The 19,976-nt window shown below is 40.4% G+C and overlaps 1 protein-coding gene across 2 annotated transcripts; it reads right to left on the reverse strand.

Moving 5' to 3' along the window:
• Positions 1–3,472: 3,472 nt before the first annotated feature.
• scarb2a (scavenger receptor class B, member 2a) lies at positions 3,473–19,747 on the reverse strand. Of its 2 annotated transcripts, XM_051423088.1 has the most exons (13): positions 19,179–19,747; positions 14,738–14,895; positions 14,363–14,510; positions 13,625–13,819; positions 12,692–12,783; positions 11,963–12,082; positions 11,377–11,555; positions 10,001–10,119; positions 9,386–9,459; positions 9,206–9,257; positions 8,967–9,119; positions 7,806–7,853; positions 3,473–7,454 (listed from the first exon to the last, which is right to left on the reverse strand). In XM_051423088.1, exons 1-13 carry the CDS (start codon positions 19,299–19,301, stop codon positions 7,323–7,325), a joined length of 1,593 nt encoding a protein of 530 aa, XP_051279048.1. In that variant the 5' UTR covers positions 19,302–19,747; the 3' UTR covers positions 3,473–7,322. The 2 variants fall into 2 exon arrangements, with proteins under 2 accessions (XP_051279048.1, XP_051279049.1); XM_051423089.1 differs by lacking the exon at positions 7,806–7,853.
• Positions 19,748–19,976: the final 229 nt, after the last annotated feature.

Below are 19,976 nucleotides of genomic sequence, written 5' to 3' on the forward strand. Positions count from 1 at the left end.
AAACCTAATAATTATCCACAAGAATTGGCTAAGAGTGTTAGTCATTAGGAAAATAACAACAGAGCAAAACAAACAGAGGCTAACTGGGATTTCTGAAGGCACTACAGCCTGAATCTGAGCTGCAGCAACAGAAAATGGAAATTCTTGAGGTTTTAACTGCATTGTCTCCCTATCAGCGTCTGTGGTTGGGACAGTAGTTTTCCTTTCAAATGATAATCTTTCAAGTGGGTGGATATTAAAACATGTCCAGAGCTGCGTGCTGTTTAAACCAGGTTGGATTAAAGAGCAAAGTTTGCACACAACCATCCTGTTAGCACTGTGAAGAGGTCACATATGATGGGCAAACCAATCAGTCAATTGATTAATGGAGAAAGTAATGAGCTATACAAAATAGTTAAAAATCAGCTCCAGCTCATCCAATTGGAACAGTAAAATCCTGCTTTTACATTAATACATGGGTAATAATTATCCAATCATATAATATATAATAGTTTTAATAGTCACAGAGGACAGTTTGTCCTAGAACTTATTTACTGGAGCACGTCTGAGATCGCCTGACACGTTTCCTGCTGATTATTATTCATTATTATTCAGTGATGGAGAGAGTACTCAGATCATTTACTTATCTTTACTTCTTTACTTTACTTAAAGTACTAATACACTGTAACAATTCAAGTTAAACTTCATTTAAAATTATGCTTAAGTTAAGATTCAGTGTCTTCCATGTAAGTATAGTAAGTAAAATGTAGAAAAATGCCTCCCCCTGTGACTGCTATTATAGTAATATTAGTATCAATCTTCACACCTAACTCTCTGTAAGAAAGCAAATAAGCATATTTCTCTCATCTCATCAACACTCAGAACATGTGATAACAAACTGAGGGTGCTTCTCCAGAGATGGAGGCCAACATGCTTCCGCCTGTCTGCCCCTCTGCTGCTTTTCACATCCAGCCGCCACCACCCCCAATGCAGAAACTCACACACTGGTGACAAGCGGGACAAAAGAAGAAGACAGTTAGACCTATTTTTCCAGTGCATCGGAGGAGGGGGCATCTATTGTTTGCTGTCTGCAGGTGGTCTTACAGTTTTAAAGCTGCTGGAGCTCCACCATAATGAAGACATTTGAATGGAAGATTCTCGGTCAACTGGAGCATCTTGAAGCTCTCGCTGTGATAGATTAGTCATCGTCTGCAGGCCTAACTGCACTTTCAAGTAACATTACAGGTTCTAAAGAGAATAATTAATCAGACACTGTTAGATTTTACAAATTTGTGGAGCTGGATTGTGTTGATGTCACCTGACCCTGCAAATTTTACTTTAAGAGATTTTTTTCACATTGCCCAGAATGCTTTTTAAAAACCACCCAGTTCTGAGGGCTCTAATATGACAACATTTCTTATAAATGTCTCCTCAATTAGCTTCAATGTTACATTATATATAAATAAGGCCTGTGAATCTGGCAAATAACAAGAAGCAGCTCTTCAGTTAAAAAAACAAGCAATTAATAAAAAATGTGACAAACAATGAAGAAAATTAACAAAAAGTGATTTTACAGGCTTTTTTTGTTCAGCATCTTTTCTAAAAAAAACAGTGTTTTTGTATAATTGATTCAAAACGTGAGAATAAAATTGCTAGTAGTGTGGTGACGTACGACTCGTTTTGCACAGTGAGTTATTAAATCATTGGTGAAACTTGTGGAAAAGAAAATCACACAGAATTCACAGAAACTGGTTGAATTTGCAGTAATTGTTGCAAATGTATATAATTTAACCCAAATCACACAGTTATTGGCAGAATAATACTTTGTTAAAGAAAAGGATAGTAAGTAAGACAAAAAATAATGCAAATATTAAACAAAATGAACCTTGAATTAAGCAGAGAAGAGTCACAGTGTCAGCAGACAACAGCGTTGTTTCTACTGAAGGTCAATCAAGTCCCAAAAAAGTGAATAATAATCACAGGAAACTGAATTAGGATGTGCGTACATGTTGATCCTGAAACAATCATCTCAAGGGCATATGATGCGAGTTCTAAGACGAGGTCGAACAGAGAGAACATAACTTCCCTGAAACCACGCGTTAGAATAATAAACAAAAAGACTGCTGCTATGTACACTTTTAAAGAAGCCCTTGGGGAGTTGATGATCCATCTCTGTTGCAGGTAGAGATGAATGATGGAAACGTGTGACTTCTTCTACTCCCTAAAAACCTGCCTGAACCTGCTACAGTTCGGCTGCAGGTTTTACATGTGGGAGAAACAGTGAAGAGAGTACGGAGTTAGGTTTGAAAGAGAGGGATTTCCATAATTTATTAATTGTTTATGCAAAAAGTGAGTCCAGAAAAAAGTCCTTGCTCTTTAATCTTTGTCTGTTTGTCCAGTTATTCACAGGGCCGCTTGTAAGGCCTTTTACTGAATGCTTAGTCATAGTTGGAAAGCATTTTTCATCTCAGAAACCATGTCTGTTTAATCCAGTGTTGGAAAAAGTATTCAGATCCTTAAAAGTACAGCGTAGAAGTATTAAAAGTACTCTTGGGACGAAAACCGGACAAATCTGAGCAGTTGTGAGATGATTTTTGTGGCAGGAAAGAAGGAACACTGACACACAAATTCATTTTAGTTTTTCAAACTTTCATTTAATCCTTTTTTGGTGAAACATTGGATAATTTTACCTCTTTGGGCTTTGATACGATGCTTAAAAGATCCATCTGAGACTTTTAGAGGGGAAAATTCACCCCCTGCTAACTCACAGAGTGAAATGTAAACAGAGGCCAGTCAGACACTGATTAGCTTAGCATGAAAACTGGGAACAGCTATAGCCTACCAACACCCCTAAAGATCACTAATTAATACGTAATATCTTGTTTGATTAATCTATACTATCATGATGGCAACTAGTATATATGCTAAGCTAAGCTAACCAGAATTGTGTGTATTTCCCAATATGTCAAACTATTCCTTCATAAATCAATGGATTTATAGCACTGAAATATTTTACTTTAAAAATCCGATAGAGGTTTGAATTCTTTCTTTCAAGTTTTACAATTTTAAAACATTTTACCACACATTTACATTTCTGGGTTGTTTATCAGAACTTGATCATATAACTGATAAGAGTAATCTGATAGGAGAGACCTGATCAATTAATCACCCCTTGTAGCCTGCATGTTCAAGTTTTAATCTTTCATACTGGACACCAATTCTGATTTTTCTAAATCTGAATTTATAAAGGAAAAAAAAATTTAAAAACCATAAAACTGGACATAATCTCTCTAATTCAAACCACATATATTCAAATAGGTGGTTTTTAAAAATTCAATATTTCAGTGTTATGAATTCAGTTTAGCTTCTAATAACTTACACCTAAACATACACATTATAAAGCTATAAAGGTTCCTCTGGAATATCAGTATGATTACCACAAACTGATTTATATTTATTTCTCCGTTTATACAAAAGACAGCAGACGAACATATGAACTGTGCACTTGACTGCAACTTTTATTTTTTTGCAAATACACTAGAAATGTTTACAAAAGCACTGTAGAAACATCTGTGCAGTGTAAATTATCAAAACTAAAAATGAATATTACTTTGAATTCATTTTGCACCTAACATGACAAGCGGGATTGTCATTTTCAGCAGCAAAACAAATTAGTATATTTTAAAGAGGAAAGGACTGTTAGTGACTTTGAAACATCAAAACAGGGAGGTTGTGGTTGTTAACCCACAGAGCAAATTGAGGGGGGAAAATAAAATAAAAAACAAAACAAAAAGGATGGTATGGCACTAGTGCTCATCCCTGAAGGAGGGCTTCATTCATCTAGATAGGTTACACAGATCAATGCTTTGCTTTACTCAGTCATCAAGATAATCAGCCTTCCAGTAAAAATCACTCCAGTTCGACAGAAATGGTGTGTTGGCCCCACAAACACATATTTACTCACACAAGTTCTCATACTTTGTCCAACACAAACAGACAATCTTAAATCATTCATGAACACTCTTTACATACATTTTACAGGGTTCTGACTGTTCCCAGTGTGACGTACTACTGGTCCATTTTTAAAACCTTTTTGAAATGTGCTGAATGTTACAAAAAAAAAAAAAAAAGACTACATCACGCTACTGAAAAAAGGGAATACTTCTACACAAGTAAAACTAAAACAAACCCCCCCCCCCAAAAAAAATCACAAATTCAGAAAAAAAACAAGATACATAAATATTGTGTGGCCCTTTACAAAACATCAGAAATTTAATTCACACGATCCTGTATTGCTTTCTTACATAATACTGAGATCTGCTCACAAAGAGCATTGATTACTTTTATTTGCTCTTGCACTAGGTGACAAAAAAGCAATACCCATCAAACTACCAACTTGTGAAAATCTTATGTTAGTTTTTTTTGTTTTTATTTGCCTTGGTGTAAAAAGGCACATACACACATCCTTTTATACTCGCACAAAACTGCTGCAAATACTTCACGTAAGTGGTGGCACGATTTAAAAGAGAAAAAAGGGGTAGGTGGTGGTTTTGTGGCACGGCCGTTATCGCAGAGGAGAGTAAACACAGCGCTGGGGCAGATCTATGTGGGTTATCTTTGGTCAAGCAGGGACGAGCCAATGGGTTTGAAATATTGGACTCAAAGGTCAGTGTAGAAGTCAGACAGTAGAGGAGTGATGGCTCAGGTGTGTGTTTGAACAGACGCTGTTCGAGCGACACACACACGACAGGATTAAGGTCTTTCAGGTTCAAGTCAATATTTTTTACAAGGTGGATAGTGATGGACTGTGAGTTTGCACAAGGCGGTGGTTTCTTGCATGTAGGTGGTGATAAAAAAGGCCTTTAGTGAATTGATTTAAAAGGAATACTTTCCTTCTCCACCACACTGTTATTAATCCCAGACAATCAGACTTCCGACACCAATCTTAGATGATGCTGAAAGCGGCTCGCCCTTTTTGTGCACCTCCAGCGAATGGTTACGTTTACTAATCCTATAATACATCCCAATGATACATGTGATATGGTCAGATCAGCTGTTAATAGAGTGTTTAAGTGTGATAACTTTACAGAAATGTCGTTAGTGATAACTGTAACTGCTAATTCCAATAAATGGCAGCAAGCTTTGGGCTTTGTATCTTGTGCTCAGGTGTCAAAAGGGTTGGCAACACAGAAAGCCTTCAAGATTTAAGACTTGATTTTAAAATAATAAAAAAAAAAACCCTCTGTGGATAAACCTGAAACTGAATGAGCACATTATGGTAAACACCACATGTACAAATACAAGTCCATAGGTTATGGCAATTTTTAGCAGCAATAACAAATACAAAAGTATATCAAAAGAAGACACTCCATGTGCTGAAAAACAAGTAACAGAGGCATGGATGTCTGTTGTTCATTCACAACCACACCCTTTATAAATCAATACTAGTGAGGACAAACCATTGAAATGTACTGAACATTTGGACCACCTTAATTGAAATGACCAGGACAAGAAACAAAAAAAAAACAAAAACAATCAATAATACACAGGGCACAATTTCCAGGCAAAGTGCAGGGAATTTTCCACATTGACAGTTTTACGGCCTTAAATTCACTTCCACTGGGTTTGACATGTGACGAGACAAGTGTAGCGGACAGAAAAATGAAAAACACAACATGAAATATAAGACAAACAGTGATTCAAGTGCTGTGTGCTGCGCCTTTGCCTGAATGCCTACAGCTCCTTGGCAAACTGAATGACTGCACACTGCGAGTGGCGCACAGGGCTCCCTCAAAACCCAATGATTCCACTTTTTTTGTTGTCTCTTTTTTTTTTAAATAGTCACGGCACTTGTCAATGTCTTTGACAAATCAGCTGTAAATATATATAATAAGACCAAAAAAACCTGGTAGCCTTGTGTAAGGACTGGTTTTAGCAATCCAAATTGTGCTTTATCTAATAAGTAACAGTGTAGACGTGCAGGAGCGGTCGACACCAGAGCAAAATTAGTGTCTTTCAGCACAACTCGGAGGATTGCTTGCTGGATTTGGTCAGAGGTATCTCAACATTTTCCCCTTTATTATGTACAATAACAACAAGAGATTTCCAGCTAATGTATGGACATAAAGAACACACTGAACCGTTGTAAGGCAGAAAGCAGGTTCAAGTCTCCCTTGTAAGTTCTGTGGGTGTTTTTTTTTTTTCCTTTTTGTTTTGAATGTGTGATGAGCCCTCATAAAAAGGTTCAACCATATCAAGCTACTGTTGGCATTACTAACACTTTCACAGCTAGTTACTCATCACCTTAGCTAAATATAACAGAAATGTAGCTGAGGTCTCTGAATATTTCCGTTTATATACTAGTGTTATGGGGAGAAAAAAAAGTGATGGTGACAAACACGGGGTGGGGGGGGGGGGGCGTCACACTACACTGCCTGCATCAAGAAAAATAGTTGCACATTGTCCATCAAAACAGGACACTGAAGTGTAAGATAAAGGTGCACACACACTTTCACTAACTGATACTGGAAGTGTGGTGTGTGTGTATGTGTGTGTATGTGTGGGCACACTAATTAATCTTAGGAAAAAGAGGCAAAATTGCTATAAATAGTTTGGCTCAGTCTGTTTTTTCTTCTTTTTCTCTTTTTTAAAAAAAGATATGCTGAGTTCAGTTTTGTTAGCAAAACCATTTTATCCTCCGAGCCCAGGAGTACAGAGGGTTTTGTCCTAGGGATTCAGTTTACGGGGGGCTTTTCTTTTTAAATCTGTTGGAAGTTTTTTCTCCTCACGCAACACTGATGGAGAGGAAAGAGCAAGAATACAACGCTAACCACACCCACTGTTGTTCAAGTGAATACTAAACACTCTCTTTGAGCCATATTAATCGGCAGAGTCTGGTCCGAAGATCATGCATCCGTGTACAACAGCGACGCCTATGCTACTGTGTTCCCTCAGAAGAAATATGGAAAAAAGGCTTTTCCTGGCCGAGCCCATCTAGAGTCCCTTCATCTTTCGGGGGCCAACCAGGACGGAAATGAGGAGAAGAGTGTGGGAGTTTGTTTGTGTTGCATTACGGCAGGCAGTGAGGGCCATGCTCAGCAGGTAGAGTAGAGGAGGACAGACAGTCATAAGAGGGCTCAGTGAGCGGAGCAATGTCTTTGTTGACTAAACATTTACTGGGGCTCGTGTCCTACCCCATTCCCTATCCTCCCCACCCCAACCCCCAAATTAAGTGAAAATGAGCCCACTGTGTGTGCTAACCCCCGCCTGTGGTAGTGTAACACCCATGTGCTGCTCCCTCAGCCCCCCTTCCTGAGCTCCACACGTGGGGAGGGGATCCTCAATCAACACTTCTGGGCCTCCACTGGAGACATGGCAATGTAGGAGCCGTTCCTCATTGGCTGGTTGGCTGGCGTTTCTGAAGGCTCGTCGGGTTTGTCGCTGACCTGAGTGTAGGCCGTGTCATCTTTCACCGTCTGGACGGGGAAGAGTCGGGAGGACAGAAGATGTTAGTATAAACTATTGAAGTGGCAGAACGTCCAAATATTCTTTTATACTTGAACACTGACATCAAAATGGGAATAAATGTTTTTGGCTGAAATGTCCACAGTGAACCACATCAATCTAAATATGCTCCAGTTACAACAACAACCACCACCACCACCACAGAAAACATTAACTTAAAAATAAAAGAAAAATCCACTGTGAGGCGAGAACTTAAAAAGGAATATCATGTCCCATAAGGTAATTAAAAATGATAATAATCAGAGATGGTGGATAACAAATTAAAAAGGAGAATAGCAAACAAGGCAAAAATTAAGACTTACAGTAAAAGAATGAAAAGCTTCAGTAAAATCAATACGTTTTACTTCATTCTAAAACAGAAAAGGAAAAAAGGGGGGGTTACAGAAATTAAAATTAGAACACTGTTAATACAACAAAATCTTCACATTGCAATTAAGCATAAACATCCTCTCAATGCTAAGCTGAAGGTCTAAACTTAAATGCATGTGTGCATCTTAAAAAGGAATAGTTTGACATTTTGGGAAATAGGCTTTTTTTTTTTTTTTTTTTTAACTTTTGCTGGGAGTTTGATGATAAGACAGATGCTGTCTCATTTCTGGAAGTTAAATATGAAGCTACAACCAGTTAGCTTAGCACAAAAGAATAGAAACTGAGGCAAACTAGTTCACTTGGCTCCATCCAAAGGTAAAAAAATCTTAATAGCAGCACCTCTAAAGTTCACTAACTAACAACACGTTAGATCTTGTTTGTTTAATCTGTTCCTGATAGGTGGATTTTGTTACAGTTGGGCAGAGCCAGATTAGCAGTTTCCCTGTTTAACGTCAAACTATTCCTTTCAAATGTTGCAGGCCGCTATCTTGACTGTTCAACCTGAACTACAATAATCTGTAATCAACAATCCTGCACCGCTAGAGATACAGAGGTGAACATGCACTGTACATCACTCTGAGGATTATTCTAGTTCAATGCACTTTGCTACTCCATAGTGCTAAGCTAGCTCATAACTACACTGACCAGAAGGGAAACGCAGATGCTTCCTTCCTGAATACAAAGATTCGTCGACTCATCAATGATGCATCGACTGTTAGAAAACGTTCAGCAAGAAAAACAAAAAAAACAAAACAAAAAGAATACACCATTTTGATCCAGAATTGTGGAAGAACTGCTCATGCTGACCTTGCAGTGCAGGAATCATGCAATGTGTTAGTTAACATGCACGTAGCTTTGGGTTAAACCCTGCAGCAGCTCAGGAAACTGTTTACCATGCAAAAACCCAGTGAAACTCCCCAAAACTGCAGTATTTATGGTGCTACAGTACTACCATCTATCCATTGTCAGCCTAGGCCTCATTTTACTTTGTGAGCTAATGTCAATGGGTAGCACACACACACACTTTTCAAACCAGGGTAACTGTGTGGATTAATACTACACTTCAGTCAAAAGCCACAGGGGGTAGTTCCTACCTTCTTCTGGCGGTTTCGGCAGAACAAGACGACGAGCACCAGCAGCAGGATGATGCCCATGCCCACGATGAGCAACGGGAAGTTAGACACAAGAGTCACGATGAGGAGCAGCGTCCTCATCTGGGATGCCGAGTCATCGTCAATAGTCGCCGTCTACGGTCGAGAGAAAAATGATTATTGATTTGTGTTTCACTCGCGAGAACAGATGTGTCTCAGATGGCACCGAGTGAAACCCTCACCTCATTGACGAACATGATGGGGAAAATGGTCTCATTGATGAACTTAGTTTTGCTGCAGGGGGGAGGAAGAGAGAGAGAGACACAGAGGTCAGGGAGGACATCTGGCTCAACATGTGGCTGAAATGGGGACAGAGTGTGGCGACAGCAAAGTGGGTCAGAGTTCAACAAAGTTCGACTTACGGGAAGCCTTGGACTCTCTTCAGGATGATATTGAGCTGAGCTCTCTTGCAGGCACGAATGGGAACACCCGTGGTCTAAAAAAAAAACAAAACAACAAAACAAAAAAAACAGACAGACAAAAGGTTTCAGTGAATCCTACAACAACTCAGAAACTTTTTTCTTTCCTGTAATTAAAAAAACTACAGTACGAGCCTTGAGAAATGAAAGCTATAGTGGTCGAAGAGATTGTTTTAATATGTACAGCTAATCAAAACCCTTTTGTTTCTGTATGGGATAAAGTTTTTTGTATCTTTCCTCTTCATGTGTATTTTTTTTCTCTTTTGTACCTTTTTATTTTGCTTTCTTCTGCGTTTTTCACATTTAAATATACAAATACTTAAAGAATGCTGGAACTATTTATATCATGAAATGCACATTATGCTTTTTTTTTTAATGTAAGCTGATAAAAATTATACAGAACAACCATCAACGCAAACAAAAACAAGAAGAGCAATTACTAAGAATGAGTCAAAACAACTAATTCTCATTTAGATAAAGACAGTCATAAACCAACAGCTCAAGGTTCAGCACAGATTCCTGGCCTTAATCTGTTGTGATCATAAATATTAGCCATACCGGTTGCAGGTCGAGGTATGTCTCGTGTTCTTCCTTGTTGGGGCTGAGGCCATCAACGGCGTTGATGTACTTCGGGTCAGCTTGATAAAAGTGGGGGAAAGACACCACGATGGGAGCGCCTTGAGGGAAACAAGTTAGATAAACAGATGAGTGAGATCCTGATTGTATCCGTAGATGAGTCAGTCTTAAAAACAAGGCCTGAAGAAAGATCAAATAAGAAATGTGAGATAGGGTAAAAGTACTATCTGGTGTTTGTAGAAATACAAGTAGATATACAAGTAGATATACCAGTATATCTGTAGCAAATACAGTGCAGCCGATAGCAGATAGGTAACATCTTAGAAATACTGGAGGTGAATTAATGAATCACCAAAAACACCTCCTACCACCATCAGACAATTTTGACCACAAGCTTTAATATTACTTTGATTGTTCATATTTTTTCCATTTAAATGTTAAATTGTACTTTCTTAAAGTTATATTTTATTATATTTATTGATTATTTTAAGGCCTAAAAGAAGCCAAATCCAAACAAACTGAATCTAAAAATACTGCCAATGTTAAAAAACAGGAACCATTGAAAAGATACTGGGGTTAAAAGCAACGTTACATTTATTAAATTAAACTAAAATGCTCGAGTGGATGTTTTAAGATAAAAATAAATGCAGTTCTGACAATAATTCCATAAGCTCCATTTTTTTTTTGCCCCACCACACAGGCAGTTTCAGAATGACACCACTAGGCACATGACAACCAGGCTTGGTCTTGATTGGCTGCCCGTCTGGTAACACATAAATCTGTCCAATCATGCGCATTTGAGTCATAGGAGCTGGTGTAGAGAGCCAATCAGGTTCTAGCAGAGTTCAAACAGCATTGACCTTTCCTATAATTATTCTATACATATACTGTTATGACAGTTTAGTGTTTTCTTCCACTAAGACTTTATTATTTTATTTTTTTCATATCAACATATAAAGATTTTAACTAAACTGTGTGTAAATGATACAAACTGCAGAACCCAGGCGCTACAGTAGCATATCTGTTAGTGATACTACACTGTCTTCATGTGTCAAGTCCAGTGAAGATTGCCTTATCAGAGCAATCACACTCCACTTAATGACCACCATAAAATACTTCAATAGCCTCCACACATAGTCAGCACAGTTAATCATTGAACCGTGTATTGAGTAAAATCCGGCATGCTCAAACAGCAGGAATGTCAGATACCAGGCAGGGGGACAGGGTTGCTGCCTGAAAGGACATTTTTTGGGGGCAGAAAAGGGGGGAGGGGGGAGACTGGGTCATGGGGCTTGTTTCGAGTCATCAAAAGGAAGTGGGTCAGGCTCTACTACGGGGGAAATGGGGCAGTCCCTTACCTTCTCGACAAACGCTGACTTTAAGCACCCCGGTGCCGAGACAGTCTCCAGCTGGCACACAGAAGCCCTCGTTAGCGGGGTTGTCTTTGGGACTCATGAGAACGTCACTAGGGGGTGCGAAGCGGTACGCCTGGATGCCTTTCACATCCACGTCTTTCACATATGCTAGATGGATAGACCTAAGGAAAGACAACAAGCTCAGTGCCTACGTTGGGGAATCACAAAAAAAGAACTACATACTGAGTATCGTCAAGAAACTGTTGAGACAGAGCTTAAGAGCCATCAAGAAGAAGGAAATGGCAGGGATAATAGTAATAGGTGGGGATCACTTCCTGTATAATCATTCCTAAAGCATCCCAAGTAGGTCCAGGTCAAACTCTTTGACTTTCCCATGTGTTGGGAGTTTCATTCCAGCCTTATCAGAAGTTGCAACAATCATAAACTCGGGACCTTATCGGTGGAGTTGTACATATTGTTTATGACGTAGCTGCAATTTAGTAACTTAATCATCAAGTTCTGGTCCCCGCCCTGCTGGGATGCTTTGACTGTAAACAAATTCATAGCCATGTAAGCAATGTGTGCATACCTGCAGAGATCGGCAGCAAAGATGTAGAGCAGCTCGTTCCTGTTTATCAGAGGGTGGAAGACCGCGCCATCAGTACCGTTGATCATGTTACTCTGCTTGGAAGACCACCACGACATCTCCCTGTTGATAAAAAAATAAATAGTGGCATTAGTAGTATAATTTTCATTTTATGCTATTTTATACTTTTACTCCACTGCAGTTCTGAGGGAATCTTTTACTTAATGCCACATGAATCATCTCACGACCCTTCACTAACTGTTACTGTATATAACATTTGTTAAAATGAACTCCACCTTAAATTAGCTAAAACAGTAAAACGTTACACACACATTGATGATCATTTTGATTTCATTCTGTTTGATTCTATAAGTGCATTTTGCTGCTAGTACCTCTGTATTTATACTTAAGACTTTTAAGTACTCTTGTACTGGTACTTTTATTAAAGCAAAGGATCTGAATACTTTTTCCACTACTGAAATTTACTTACACATGCTGATTACATTCAGAGTGCAAAGTCACTTCGGATATTCAAACATTAATTTTGCAATCGTGTTCTACCTAAAACCAGAGAGCAAAGGCTTTCTCCTCTGGACTTTCCAGTACAGGTTGTGTAACAAGGTAAATATAATATACGATGTTTGTGATATGAATATCATGCCTGGGAGGAAGTGGAAGCCATCTGTTTAATGACAGGGGGGAAGCAGGAAAAAGATTGATAGGAGTCTTTACCTCAGGCCGTTCCATGTGTCGATCTTGCCATAATCCAAGTAGTTCTCCTCGCCGGTGTGGAACACAAACTCTCCTTCATGGGTGCCATTTTTCTGTGGAAAACAAGACACAAGGTTCAGACAAAGCTGCTGTGACAGACGACCGTTCAGGATAGAAGGGAGAGGCACTGAGTCAGAAACAGTGTTTATGATGTATATGAAAGAAATACTGCTTTGTATCAGTCATCGGCATGCCTCTTAGTTAGTGTATTCTCTCCAGATTCCCACGCTGTAAGGCTTAAGCAATTGATTGACCTTTTTTGACCTCAAAAGAAAGCTACAATGACATTTCAGAGGGTGATCTTAACCTTTAGGGCTGCAATCATCATTTTTACTGTTGTAATCAGTAATCATTTTGTCTATAGAATAGATGTCATAAAATATTGAAAAATGCCCCCTTTTTTTCTACTTCTACCTACTACAATCTTCAAATAGCTTGTTTTGTTCAACAAACAAATCCCACAGATGGTCAGTTTAAGATCATATTAATACAGAAAGACATACAGCTCTCACATTTTAGAGGCTGGAGCCAGTGAAATTTTTACATAATTTCTTGAAACAGTTACCAAAGACATCTTTTTCCATTCATCAACTGATCAATGGATCAACTGATAGCTCTATTTAAGTCACCCAAAATGCTGCAGTCAGGATCACGTGGCTATGCTACCGTCACCACCTGGCCAAGTTGCAGACGTTGCTCTATAAACAGGAAGTACAAGCATCTTCCATCAGCATGTGGCCAATCTCACTTCTCTTACGTGAAGCGGCCACAGACACTTTGACTGCTGTTGTCTAGTAACCCCTCACAAATAACATGCAACAGACTTCTTCAGGTTTTTGCACTAAAGTAACGCCAAGCTCACCTCGGGGAAAAAAACAATATCGCCAAACTTACCTTCCACATCAGCCCAAAATGTTCATCCACTTCAGGCCTCATAGAGTGGATCTTTGTGAGAAGAGGGTCTTTGAAGCCCCACAGAACCTCGTGGACAGTGCGGGTCATGAACAACTCGACACCCAGACCATTCATGTACATAGAGACAAAAGTTCGAAGGAAGAACGAGTAGGAGTTCAGCTCGCTCATCACCGCCTGAGGACAAAAGACAAGGACAGTGAAAAAAAACATGAAATAAAAACAGACAACGGAAAGACTGGCTCCTAACACACACACACACACACACACACACACACACACACACACACACACAGACACACACACACACACACACACACACACACACACAGACACACACAGACACACACACACACACACACACACACACACACACACACACACACACACACACACACACACACACACACACACACACACACACACACACACACACACACACACACACACACATTTCTGTTTGCTATACTTGATGTCTTTTTTGTGTCATTTAAGTTCACTTGGCTTGTTTGTCTTGGCCTCATACAACTGAAGTTTGTATGTTCAAGATATGGGAATGTCACAACAAAACCACAAGGACAATGGCCTGGGGGTTGTCAGGGGAATTATAGCATGTGTGGTGAAATAAGAACACACGTGCCAATCAAATGACAAACTCCATAAACTGGCTGCTGCATGCTATAATAACACATATTGTCCTGTACAGACACCACATCTTACCACAAATGGGATGTTGACAGTCCTGACGATGTCAACCTCAGGGTCACCGGCTGACTTCTCGGGCACAAACACAAACGTTTTGGGGTTCAGGGCGTAGAGCTTGGTGCCGTTCTCTAGGAAAGTCACGTTTTCCCGCGGCCTGTATTCCCTGGTGCGGAAAGAACATCATTCAGTTTATCCAGATGTCTTTTGTTTTCGATTTCACACTGCACTAACAAAATGATCCCACATGAACCAGATGCAAGATGGCTTTCCTTAAACAGGACCTGAACTGACTGACTGGCTATTGTGATAACCAGTTACCTTTTCCGTCACAATATGTATTACTAGGAACTTTTACAGCTGCAGCTCTTCGGGGCCTCATATTAAACCTACCTGTAAGTGTAGGGACCGATCTGTTTAACAGCTGCTTTTCCGCCTGCCAAGAACACCTCTGGATTGGTCACATTGAAGAAGTAATACTCCATGTAAACAGGTGGAGGTGGATTCTTCCATGACTCAAACACTTGGCTCTTCTCTGTTAAAGTCATTTCCTATGGACGAAAGTGGAAAATACAAATTCAGATTGAGAAACAGCAAAAAAGTGGTGTTACACCTGCTACAGCTTAATGCGTTTTGAAAGCTGTGGCAACTTGGTTTTCCAAACTTTCACATTTTGGGTGGAATAACTCACATCTGGGCACTCTTAAAACTCTTCACTGCCATCTGAGCGCACACATGGCACTTTTCTACAAGGAGCTGGTGTTGGGCCAAGACCCCAAAAAACCCAGAGGGAAGCAGAGAAAAGTCCTTCATAGCTTAAAAAAAAAAAATGTCAGGACAGGCAGAAAATCTCCTGCACCCAGTCTCTGACCTCAGCAAGCCTAGGCAAGAATCTGACTGTCGGCTATGAGTCAGCCCACACAATCCAGCAGCGCTTTGCATCTCTACAGCATTAGCTGTCAAACTACATGCAGGATGTCAGGTGAGTTTTTGAATTCAAACCATGCAAGCCAAAGCAACCACAATGAGTAGAACATGGTTGTGCTTTCACAGATGTTTTGACTGTGATCATGTGGAGAAAAAAAACAAGCCTGAAATTTGACGTTAACCCTGTATGACGTAAGCTTGGTTGCCACATGTTTAAACATGAGCAACAGTAACCCTTAACTAGACCATTCAGTTGAATAGGACAACAGGCAGTATGTTGACTGAAGGTGTTTGCAACCCAGGAAAAATAAGAAAGCTTTTCCCATTCTTGGCCGGGGAGAAATGACCCACTTCCTCTTGTGTCTTTTTCACATGGAGTTCCTGAAAACCCTCGTACAGCGAGGTGCACTTGAGCTTTACATTGTGGGCGCCTTCTTCTTGCCGTTGAGACAATATAGCTGACACTTCCTGTTTGCTTTAAGACTTCCTACCTTCAAACATGTTTTGCTCTATAGAACGGTTTCCCCCGCATTGACTGAATCCTCTCCCCTTTGTTACTTTACAATAACCCACATTAGATCTCAAAGGGGTCAACTAAAATACCTACTTTGATAGATGGTTCAACGTAAGATTTAAACACACTGCAGCTAAGGAAGGATAGTCTAATTTGGCTGATTTGGTTATGTGATAAAGAGCTATACCCTTTACTCTTATAGCACTACAGATTAATAATAATGATTTGAGTGGCTTAGGGCTGCGAATAATGCTTACTTTCTGCTAAATCTTATATTTTTTAGTTTGCAGCTGTGTTCAATAATCAGTAAGGTTGACGTCACAGTTGCGCAACTACTCATCAAAAGTCTTCAGAATCAGAGTAGACATTAAAAAGGAACCTGAGGTATTTAAGAAGAGGGATTCTCCTGAGTCTCGATCATTCTGCCACTTAATTATGAGCTGATGGAGAACCAGGTAATACAATAGAAGTGGATGGCCGCAATGAGCAGACAGAGCGCAATAAAGGATGTTACACAAAACCAGCAGAAATGACCTAATTTGTTCCCTTTCCAAAATGCAAACTCTGTCACTTTTGAAACAGGCTTGTGTTTCGTCTGGCCTTTCCTCTGCGGCATTTGACAGGCCAGCGAGTTACTGTGGCCTACATGAATCCCCATGTTTGCCAACCTTGAACAAAGGTCTATCTAAAAACCTTCAAAAGTTACACGGACATCATTTATCTCTCAGAAAAACCTTGATCTATACAAGTGAGGGACAGATTGGAGAGGTTTTTCAGTGTAATCAAAATGAATGAGAGAAGGACTCAAACTAAACAGTGACAGAAATGTGAGCTAAGCCTTTGCCAAACAACTTCAGGCAAAGCTTAGGTGTGGCATGACAAGATCCTGCTTTTATCCGCATGTGGAAAACAATTAAAATAATTAAAAAACAATGTAAGTGCTTCATCAAGTGCCTCCTCTGTTGAAAATTCTGCATTTAAGCGGGCACTAAAACGTGTGCGTTTTACCAGCACAACCTTGTTTTTGTACACTTTAAGCTCAATCAGTCCTTCTACCTTGAAAAGTCTCCTCTCCCAAACAGGATTTAGAGGAGTGGCTCGAGTGGGTGTTTTTCTTTTTAGTTTCCTCGTCTGAGCAGAACCACTCAGGATAGGCCGGGACTGGAACAACAACAAGGCACTACGCGGTTGCTCCTAGGCCAAAATCATGCCCTCGAGGCCCGAGAAGTCTGTCACATTCCTCAAATGGCTTAAATGCTCACCCTCCCTCCACACCCAGCTCGCCAGACATACAGAGTCTGTGTCCAGGAGGTAGCTTTTTTTTTTTTTTAAACTTGTCCCAAACAACTAGGCTACATCATTATTAAAGACAGCCACATTCGAACATCAGATTAGGTAGATTTTTGGAGTCAGTTCAGCATGTCCAGGCCCGCCTGATTCAGTGGGAAGACTGTGGCGAAAGAGGATTAGCTATGCTGTCATTTCATGTAATCGCTGGCCACATCAGAATTATTTCCCCCCGTTGATGAACTTTGACTAACTCTTTTAATTTGGGGCCCCTGGGACGTTGCCGTGATTCGGAATGAGAATCAAATGAGACCCAGACCTAAATTTAACTCCAGGAGGGGGAAACCGTGTCAGTGAGGAAGCTGTTTTTGCGAGTCCCCTACTTGGATAAATAGCGTGTTGAGCTTTTCTGCTGAGCTGTTGCTGGCTTTTTCTTCTTTTAAGCAGACAAGGGGGGGGGCGACTTTGTGTGGATACTCTGTATTTTCAAATCTTGTCTGCTTCTTCACTTCAAACTGATTGAGAGGAATGTGAGGTATTGCCATTGCAAGAGTGCAGCGGTGGGTCTGCAGGGTGAGATAGGGTGACAGCTGCCAACACCCCCACCCCATCAGACTGCCACCCTGTCGCCCCTACATGCCCTACAATACTATAATTTGTTTTTTGTCAATCCAACTCGGGTCGGGAATAAATGTTAAACTAGAGCGCTCTTCATATTTTGCGAACGTGATTGTTAAATCATTACAAAAAGTCACCTTGCTCAGTAAAATAAAGCCTATGTGTTTAACAGAATTTATCTCAAAACAGGGAAAGAGCTGATCAAGCCTTGATTGATTTGTGAAGCAGCGAAGACTCAAAATAGACCAGTATTGCAGTTGTATGACAAAAAATCTGCGGAGTTTAAGGGGGATTCCTGTACTATACAGACCTCATACAGATCCATTAGTGGGACTTACACCTTATGTTCTATCATTTAGCTTCATGTTTTTAACCTTTTAAAATCACCATTTATCTGTGCATACATATACATACGTACGTACATACGTACGTACGTGTCAGTCAAATGAACACAGATTTGTCTGGTTTACACAAAGTGGATGGCTACCACTCATCCTCCTCTTGCCACACCATGCAAAAACTACAGATCCACCACTGAAAGTCAGGGACTCCCTGTCTTGGCTGTCCACTCACCCATTGCTCCCTTCCCCCATTCCTCAAGACCTACACACCTCCCCCCGGCTGCCCACCATGTCCCTGCTGGCTGAGATTTCTACTATTACTACAACCCTGCCTAAGAAAAGACAACCATGAAGTAGTCGGTATCAGCCTGCAGCAGCAGCAGCAGCAGCAATGTGTCACTGGGTCATGCGCGCAGTGCTGGTACACGTTAACAAAATACTACAGTATCAGACAGGAGAAGGAACATATCATGTCTTCCCTCCCATTTTCCAGAGTGGATTTCATTAAGTAAAAATCATGTGATGACTGGTCAAATCATATAAACTCTGCAGATCCGTGGAGGAATGTTAAAGATATGTAAAAGGGCGATAAAAGATAAAAATGGGGTAAGGTCATGATGATTTCACCTCTGAGAGTCACACATTCATTATTCCCCCTTATGGGAATTACAGGGGATTTCTACCTACAGCGAAGCGTTTATTAGGTCTGTGTGCAGACTAATGTTTAAATACACAGGGTGGTTAATCATGTGTTTAAACGCAAAAGCTTGAACACACAAAAAACAACAACCCAGAGCTACACAACCATGTAATATGACTTACAACCTGGGATTATGCGGATCCATGAAGGTAAGGAGTCTAGATTCACTGGAGATGGAGAATGCAACAACAACAAAAAAAAAGCAATACATCACCAATGAACCAATCAGAGAACATAAAGGTAATTGACACAAACACACTGGATGATCTTGTGACCCTGCATGTACTACCACCAGTGAGATGCTCAATGCGCATGATTGGCCACTGCAGATGAAACATTTGAAAGCCCTCAAGTGTGACAGATGGGGAGAAGTGTTTAAGGAAAGAAAGCCTCTGAGAAAAGAAAAAGACTTCCTCCTTAAAACAGTCAAAAGATGGTACAACTTACCTTTTTTAGCCGGCTGTGTATCATTGTTTGGAAGACTTGAGCCACGACCAGGGCGATCCCCACTATCAGGAGGTGAGCGCACACGATGCCGGTGGCGTAAATGGCACAGGATCTCCGAGTCATGATGCCGGGCGGATGTGTTGTGTCCCTCTCGGGGGAAAGAGGAGGAGGAGGAGGTTTTCGGTGAAACTTCACTTAACTTCCCTCAACAAAAATAATTAAGCTAAAACAAAAAGATAGCGGTGGTGATGTGATGGTGGGGGGATCGTGAAACCTCGGATCCACCGTCTCCTGTACAGCAGCTGGGGGTTTAAACTTCTCTCTCTCCGCCGCCCTGGAGTGGTCTCCCCGGCGAGGCTTAGAAAAAAAACAATAAAGTATCAAAAATGTTGGCACTTTTCATCAAAATCCGAGTTCACGCTAAAAGAAAAAACCCTCTGGCTATACCTAAACGGAGAGGGAGAGGACCGAGCTGCTCGGAGGCGGTGGTGAAATGAAACAGGAGCTCTCAGCACATCGGGTCGTAGAAGAAGAGCCGTCCACCTCCTCCCCTTCCTCTACGCATTAATGAACTCGGTCAGGCGAACAGCGTTTTGGGGAGGCTGCATGGGCGGTGGGTGTGTGTAAAAGGACAAAAAAAAAAAAAGGAAAAAGGCAGTGATGGAGCTTTGCTTACATGGCTGATGTCACTATTAAAACAACGAAAACAAAACATATTATAGTTTTATAAACGGAATTATTTTTCACGTTTATTCCCTCTTTTTTTTTTTTTTTTTTGCTGCGCCTTTACGCACAATT

The sequence above is a fragment of the Dicentrarchus labrax genome, unplaced genomic scaffold (genome assembly GCF_905237075.1).
Source record: "Dicentrarchus labrax unplaced genomic scaffold, dlabrax2021, whole genome shotgun sequence".
Classification (NCBI taxonomy): Eukaryota; Metazoa; Chordata; class Actinopteri; family Moronidae; genus Dicentrarchus; species Dicentrarchus labrax.